At 40.2% G+C, this 8,694-nt stretch overlaps 1 protein-coding gene across 1 annotated transcript; it reads left to right on the top strand.

The window, feature by feature from the left end:
• Positions 1-1,881: 1,881 nt before the first annotated feature.
• On the top strand, positions 1,882-2,799 carry LOC114689323 (vomeronasal type-1 receptor 4-like). Its single transcript, XM_028863664.1, has one exon. The coding sequence runs from the start codon at positions 1,882-1,884 to the stop codon at positions 2,797-2,799; it is 918 nt and encodes a 305-aa protein (XP_028719497.1).
• Positions 2,800-8,694: the final 5,895 nt, after the last annotated feature.

Raw genomic sequence — 8,694 nt, 5'->3', positions numbered from 1 at the left:
ACCAATGGAATCATAGCATATTTTATTATGAATGTTCATATTCAAATGAACAGGATTTCCCACAAGACAAGGAAAAATCTATAATGTATTTGTTGGTATTCAAAAAATCTCCATGTAGTCATGATCTACCTTAAAACAATCGAGTAACCACAGGACTTGGGAGGGAAACAATGACTTCAGTTAATAAATTTGTCAGACTTAGATGTCCTGGAACACATGTGGGAAAATATGGAATGAAATAACTTCCTGAAGAATAACAGACTCCAAACAACATGTTGACAACTTTCTGGAAGGACTTGGTGTCGGCATGATCTTGCAAGAGTGAAATAATATGGAGGAAAGTACTCCCTGGAAATACACACAATGAATTCCTTGAACTACCCTTGAGTACAGCAATTCACACCTGAATACAAGATCAATTCAGAACTTAGATTCTCCCAAAGGAAACATGAAAAACTTTTCCTAATTTCTGCCCAGCTACTCATTAATATCTAACAAACTCCTAGACATCATTAATCACCAGAAGGTCAAAAAAAGGAGATTTGCTCTGGGGGGAAATGAGTTTTCCTTCATTGGAGGTATCCCAAAGTTTCCATGCAGACAATCTCACAGACACCACAGATGACACAGTAATGAGCTCTCTGTGGGATGTCACATCCAGGTATGCTGTTATTTTATAATCACTGGAAACTTGGACTCTTCTGGGTCCCCTTCACAGCATTGCCTGGAAAATAAGGAACAGTTAAGTTCCTTGTGTTCTTTCTCAGGCCAAGAGCTACACAGAGAAGGTCTTCAGTGGGTGAGGCACTCTGAGGTATACTTCAACAGGAACTGTGCTCAGGAGCTGGCCTTCATCCTGTGAGCATCCTCATCCTTGCTGTGGCTTGGAAAGTGGGGTTCTTTCAACCATAGACTTCTTAAAATCCCCTCCTTCCATTTTCTTCTGAAGCCAACATGACTCATTGTTTCTTGTGGAAGTCTGAAGTTTAATTAACACAGGCCAAAATTTTTTTCACCTCAAAGAAATGTCTGCTGCATGGATTAGCATTCAACTGAAAATAGCACTCGGTGTGACATCTGTATGTGGGATGGTGTGTTTTAGCTGATGCCTGGAGGCTACGTGTTCCTATGGACAACATACAACCAAGTGAGATGCAGACCAAGCATCGGCTTGCAAAGGGTATAATTGTGATTGTGTAATGCTTTTAAATGTGACTGAGGGGAGCTGGAGATGGTACAGTTTCTGGGACCTGACTGCTTAGAATGACAATTAAGATAGTTAAAATTGTGAATAAATGGGACTCATTAGCAAATAGGGATTTTTTTTGTATAGAGGATATGCAGATAAACCTGTGTGATCAGAACACTAGTGGCTTTATTAGAAATAATTGGTATTCTATTATGTGAATGAGTAGTATAAAATTTTCTCAAAAGCCAACAAGTTGATTTCCTACTACTTAATTCAGCTATACAACTTTATTGGCAGCCTATAAACCTTTATTTTTAACACATCACTAAAACTTAAGGAAGTTGTATTGAATAGTGATGAGGAACTGTATGCTCACACCAGCCACTTTTCCTGTATTCATATACAAAGCCCATAGAGTGTTAAAACGTGTGTCATTGTGTTTTGACCAGTAATGATCCACACAACTTTCATCTCCTTGCAGGAGGAATTCAATCAGCACAAAATTTTATTCCAAGTTAATGTCCATGCTTTGTCTTCCAGGCTAAGCTCCTGTAGTATGATACAGTAGTGTCTCCCTTCTCAGGAGAACAAACCACCCCAAATCAATTGGTAAGCTTGGAGAATAGAACAAAGCCTTGAGGACAGCACTGTCCCACCTGATCACCACTCCATCATCCAGTGACACGCCGTCCATGTCTGCTCATAAGACAGCCTTGAAAACCACTGAGGAAGTGGCCCTTCAGATCGTCTTGCTGTGCCAGGTTGGGGTTGGGACTGTGGCCAACATCTTTCTGTTTGTCCATAGTTTCTCTCCAGTCTTGACTGGCATTCGGCTGAAGCCCACACAGGAGATTCTCAGCCACATAGCTGTAGCCAACACCTTGATTCTTCTCATCACTGGGTTTCCAAACAATGTAATGGTTTTTGCTCCAAGGAGTCCTCTGACTGACCTCAAATGTAAACTTGAGTACTTCATTCGCCTGGTGTCTCGAAGCATAAACTTGTGCTCCACCTGTGTCCTGAGTACCTACCAGTGTGTCACTCTTCTTCCTGGTAACTGGGGTTGGGTCATGCTTAGAGGAAGGGTCCCAAATTTGGTGAGTTATTCTTGTTACAGCTGCTGGTTGTTCAGCATCTTAAATAATGTCTACATTCCAATGAAAGTCACTGGCCCACAGAGCACAGGCAATGACACTGTTTCTAAAAGCAAGTTGCTCTGTTCCACATCTGGTTTCAGTGTAGGAATCGTCTTCTTGCGTTTTGCCCATGATGCTACATTCATCAGCATCATGGCCTGGACCAGTGTCTCCATGGTGCTTCTCCTCCATAGGCATTGCCAGCGAATGCAGCACATCCTCACTCCCAATCAGGACCACAGAGGCTATGCTGAGACCAGAGCAGCCCACACCGTCCTGATGCTGGTGGTCACATTTGTTAGCTTGTACCTCCTAAATTTTATTTGTATCGTCTGTCAGACATTTTTAATGGACTCTCGTCTTTGGATGAGGCACATAGGTGAAGTTTTGGCTGTCAGCTTCCCCACTATTTCTCCCTTCCTGTTGATCTTGAGAGATCCTAAGAATCCTTGTTCTGTGCTCTTCAACCATTGAAAATCAGTCATTAAAAATATCAAACCCAGAAGATAGCTTGACTAATACCATTAAAAAATTCTATTCCACAAATATGAGTTGAACATCTCTTTTTTTGAGTCAGGCATAGTGCTCACTGATTTTAATGTTAAGAGTTAGGTTATAATCATTTTGTTGATGTGAAATGATTTCTGGTCAGGATCTGATTGACTCAGTGGCTGAATTATCTATGACCTTCAATTCTCTTGTATATAATTGTGCTCTGCTGAAGGTTGATCAAAAACTGACTAAACCCATGTGCCTTAAACATCAACTTAATGGGTTATAAGGTCTGCTCCTTCTAACTCAACACATTAGATATGAGATAAGTAAAGAATTCCTCTGTATTTACCCCTTTGAACAAAATAGAATCTATTGTTATCAATAAAGATTCCAAAGGTGAAATTCCTATTAATGGTACATATATTACACGTCATTCCATTTTAGTTATGAGGTATATGCCTTGCTGTCTTGGCCTTGGACTCAAGTGAGAGTTAAACACTGGAAAAATATCACTTCTTGTTCTATTGAGTGAGGCAAACTGCCTGTCACAGAAAGAGTAAAGAGGAAAAAGGCAAAAGCAGCTCATGCTCAGGAACCTTACGAGGTTTAAAATCTCAGGACCAGGGGAAGAGACCTGGATCCAAACTCAATGTCTTCTCCTGATAGACCTGGTCAAGGGCTTCACTCTGGGCCATGGTGAAATGTTTCTTCCAGCTATCAAAGACACCTGCCAATCATAAAGAGACAGGAGGTGTCAGAGCTGTGAGGAGATTAAGCTGTCACTCTGCATCTGTCAGTGGTCTCAACAGTCACAAGATTATTTTCTCAGAATATTAAAATCAAGCATCTAACTAATATTTTCTACTGTCTGTGAATGACCAAAGTCAGCAGAGCCCTGAAGTTTATAGACTGGTGTGGCTACAGCTGTCAGTATAATGAAATTCAAAATCTTACTTGTGCTACTAACTGCAGTGAACAAACATAAAAATATTAATATGCATTTTTACTTTATAGGTATTTGTAGGGTGTGCCCACTGTGGGGGCCCATAGTTTCCCACAGGGACTCAGTTTGAATCCGAAGTCCATTCTAACCAAAAAGAGTTCAAAGTTTGCTTGCTCTGGTCTCTTCAGAAGCTGTGAGAAAGCTCTGATCAGGCTCCTGGGGAAGGTACAGGGGCTGCAAGAAAGTCCTGCTTGGCTTGTGAGAAAGAACTAATTATTTAGCAAATGCTCAATTCTAGGCAGGCTGCTGACGTTAGCAGATGGCACATGTGTGAGATAACGAAACTGCCTGCTCCTTGACTCAAGGACAGCCAGACTGTGCTGTGCTTTGTTCCACTTTAGTCTTCAGTTTGTGTATAAGCTGGCTGTGAAATAAACTCAGGGCTTGCATGGTATTGACCAGAAGCCCTCCTGGCACTGATCTTCTGTCTCTGTCTATTCTTCTGTCTCTGTTTTTTTTTTCCTCAGCCTCATTCATGCCCTACTCAGCTACCCTAGTGAGCTCGTTGGCACCTGACCTTGGTGCTGAATACTGGGAAATAACTGTGAAGGCTACCACCTTAGTAAAATGAGTGCACTCAGAAATAGTGAAAGTGTGGTGAGTAATTCTGGAGTAATTGTAATATAATTATGTTTACAGCAATTGCACAGTGTAAATATAAATGAAGAGTAACTTGAGTAAAAATGTAAATATAAACATGGGCCAAGGAAATAGTAGACAGCTGTTTGTACATTTACTTAGCTTATACTCTGAAGGCCTGAGGTTCCAAAGTAGGATATCAGCAATCGTCTAAAGTCTTAGAATTTGTAGAGAAGATTTGTCCTTGGTTTTCTGAGCAGGGTACCTTGGTTGCAGATATTTGGGGGCATATTGGAATCAAAATACAGCAGTATTATGATAAGCATGGTCCAGAAAAATTCCAGTAGATATTTTTAGTCTCTGGATACTTATTCACGATAGTTTAGACTTCTATTCTGGAAGGCAGAGAGCATTCACCAAATCAAGTAAAACTGAAACTAAATCTTGTGTTCTGCCAGAGGGACCACTTTATGTGGTGGATGCTTTTACAAAGTTATCTGATGATAATGACCAGTTAGATCCTGGTGATGAGGCGAAATTAGAGGAAAAGGCTGCTAAGTATCATGATGAAGATTCTCCCTCTCTCCTCCACTCCTGACTGTGAATGGTTCCTCTGGAGAGATTGAGTGGGTCATGACTGCAAGTTGTTAGCTAGGTGTCTCACTTTCAGATCTGTTCACAGCCAGCCAGTAAATGTAAATGTAAATGTGAGCACTCTCTGCCTTGGTCTGTGTTCTGACTGTTACTACACTACTGTTCTGTTCCATGTGTTCAAGGGGACTGGGTCTCCCTGACTGAACTGAGATGAGCTCACTAGCCGTGATTGAGGCTATCCTCTCAGTGCTGACATACTGGTACCTGGTTGTCTGTGTTATTGTTATTTGTTTCTGTCTCCTAACCTCCTTCATTTTCCTGGAAGAGAAGAAGAGAGAGGCCTAGCAGGGGCCACCTCCCTTCTGAGCTCTCTTGCTATCAGGCCCACAGCACGGGCAAGGCTGGTCTTGGCCTGCAGGAGAGGCCTGCAGCCAGACAGTGGCTCTCACAGAGGGTGGGGGTGCATGCTCTTGGTGCAGAAAGGGCAGAGATGGGAGCTACAGGTGAAGTGCCAGGGACACTGGCAACCAAGGACACACTCTGTGCCTACCGCTCCTCCTCCTCTCTTCCTTCCCAAGTCAAGTTCTTCTTCACTGTGATAACATCAAGGTCTCTTCTGCTGAAAGGAGCTCCCAAAGATACAATGCCAAGCCGGGCAGTGGTGGCACACGCCTTTAATCCCAGCACTCAGGAGGCAGAGGCAGGCGGATCTCTGTGAGTTCGAGGCCAGCCTGGACTACCAAGTGAGTCACAGGAAAGGCGCAAAGCTACACAAAGAAACCCTGTCTTGAAAAACCAAAAAAAAAAAAAGATACAATGCCAAATGCAGATTTCTAGATTTCTCAGGTACCATGGTTTTCTCAACCAAGTTTTGCATTGGCCTTGGATCCTTGGAAGACTCTCAGACAAGATTCACATAGGGTAATAAGAAAAAACAAAAGGTATTAGTTAAACAAAGTATGGATTAGGGCTCCCGGTTACCCTCTGGAGCCAGGCCAGGAGTAGCTCAGCGGGAATGCAGCCACAAAGGAGGCAACAAGCCTCTAGTACTTTGAATTGGAATAGATTTCTATATGATAATTCATGTCATAAAAACAAGATTTATAAGAGGATTTTAAAACAATGTTTGTTTTATAAAATATTAAAGCTGCACCTCAATGCTTTTATACACAAAAATACACCATGCTCTGGCAGCTAAACTTTGTAATTTAAGAGTCACCCAGATGATAATGGTTTTAAAGACATGAAAGGATCATAGGAAACAGCTGAGTCAATAAATGTATGACAGAGCTAGAGTTTCATAGAGAGTCCAGTTCCAATGCTGGACCTTAACAGTTTTGTCAGGTGATAGCCTCCATAAGCACCAGCCACAGTAAATTGGAATAGGCTTGAGTCTAGAAGGTAGTTTGGAAAGGAACCAAATGTAATAAATGTTCCATGTACTAAACAGTAAGTTGATTAATGAATCTTAATTTTGAGATCAAATTGACAATCATTTCCTGCTGATCAATTATTACAATTTGTTCAGATGCATTCTTTTATTTTTCCTAAAGTAGTAAGGCAAACTCCAGTAAAGGATACTGACTTAGTTTTTACTGATGGCTCATCTGATGGAAAAACAGTCTATGTAAATATATGTATATGACAATTGATACTTATTCAGGATTTTTGATGGTCCAGTGTACATTCTGGTGAAGCCACTAAACATGCAATTGATTTGACTGAGATGTTTCTCCTGTATGGGGATACCAAAAGTTATTAAAATTGATAAAGGATCTGTATATATTAGTAAAGCTTTTTTTTAAAATCAATGTTGTTCTCAATGGCAAATTGAGCATAAAACAAGTATTCCTTATAATCCTCAAAGACAAGGTATTGTTGAGTGAGCCCATGGCAGTCTCAAGATGCAGCTTCAAAAATTAAAAAAGGGGGAGTTATACCCTCAGTCACCACATAATGCACTGAATCATGCCTTATTTGTTTTAAACTTTTTAAATGTGGATGCTGCTAGAAAAACTGCAGTTGATTGGCTTTAGCATGAAGGCACCACCACAAAATTTGCTCAAGTCAAATGGAAAGATCCATCTACCGGTTTGTGGAAGGGTCCCAATCCTGTTTTAATATGGGGATGAGGGCATATTTGTGAGTTTTGTTTGTTTTTGTTTTTTTTTTCAGGAAGAAAATGAAGCTCGTTGACTGCCTGAGCACTTGGTGTGATGTGTAGAACAAAGGAATGTGGTCCTGATGTTGCTAATGGCCATCCAGAGGTGCGAGAGTGAGACCTAGTGGGCCTATGTTCCCCATCCACCTGTGTTACATCCTGTGATTTGAGAAGGAAAGGAGATTGTGGTTGCAGTCAATGATACCTGGATATTAAATCGACCTGCCACTCAAGAATTACCAATTGCTAGCAATTTTTCTTATTTTAGATATAGTAAAGTAATTCCTGTATGTTTGGCAAAAAATATTACTTTGGAGGGATGTCTTAGAGTGTTTTCAAAAACAAATAATGGACATGATAAACAGTGTACCCATTATACAAAGTTATTGCTTACTAAAGGTAATTGGATACGTAATACTTTGCCTCCTCAATGATTTCCTCCACACACAAAAGAATTGCAAGTGTCTGCCAGAACTTTGTTATAGAGAAGGTGTACTGACATTGTTCCTTTAAAGCACAACATCATCAGGGACACAACAATATATTCTTGACTGGTCTGGAAATGAAGATGATTATAGTGACTCTTATCCTCTGTCTACAGCTGAATCATGGGACCAAGAACTGTCAGCTGGAATTTGGTATTCCAGTATGGGATTTTCATAAATTTTGTTTGAAAACTTGCTTCTGCCATGGGGACAGTGGCAGGGACATTCTAGTTCTTCAAAATCTGTCTGTTTGAGTGGGACTGTTTTGGCTTGTGCTAAATTGCCCTTTGTTCTTTTAGTTGAAGAGGTAAATATTTTTATGAATGGTTCTGTGTTTAATGTATCATGTTTTAATTGCATTTTGATTATTGTATTTCTCAAGTGAACAATCATACTCATGTAATAGTGCTAAAACAACCTTGTTTTTAATGTTGCCAGTGTGTAGAAATGATCCATGATTTGATGATAAAGGGTTACAAGTGATTGAAGAGATCAAGAAAACTTTAGGTAGATAAGAGCATGTTGTTGGATTAATTATAGCAGGAATTGCAGCTCTTGTTACCATGTTTGCAACTACTACAGTTGCTTCAGTGGCTTTGTCTCAGTCCATTCAGACAGTGGGGTTTGTTAATCAATTATCTTAGAATGTTTTTATGACATTGGAAACACAGGAAGATATAAGTGTGAAAATAGGACATAAATTGAATGCCTTCTATGAGGTGGTTCAATTTTTGGGAGATGAGTTCCAAAGCCTGAAAACTAGGGTACATTTAAAATGTCGTGCTAATTATGCATGAGTATTACTCTTCTGTTATAATAGATACTTTGGTGGACTGTTAAAAGAATTACTAATGGACTGAGTCATCAGTGATCTGGGATGGGAATGGGTCAAAGAGCATGGAATCTGTCTAAGGACTGATTGTTAAAAGAATTTGGCATGATTCTAGTGAATCTTTAGATTCAACTAAATTACATCAAGAGATAACAGAAATGAAAAAAAGGCTAAATTGGATTTTGATGTGGCTATATCAGCAAAAGAAATTTTGGAACAA

The sequence above is a fragment of the Peromyscus leucopus genome, chromosome 1 (genome assembly GCF_004664715.2).
Source record: "Peromyscus leucopus breed LL Stock chromosome 1, UCI_PerLeu_2.1, whole genome shotgun sequence".
Lineage (NCBI taxonomy): Eukaryota > Metazoa > Chordata > Mammalia > Rodentia > Cricetidae > Peromyscus > Peromyscus leucopus.
The sequence above is the reverse complement of the archived record's forward strand: the minus strand, read 5'-3'. Positions and strand labels throughout refer to the sequence as shown.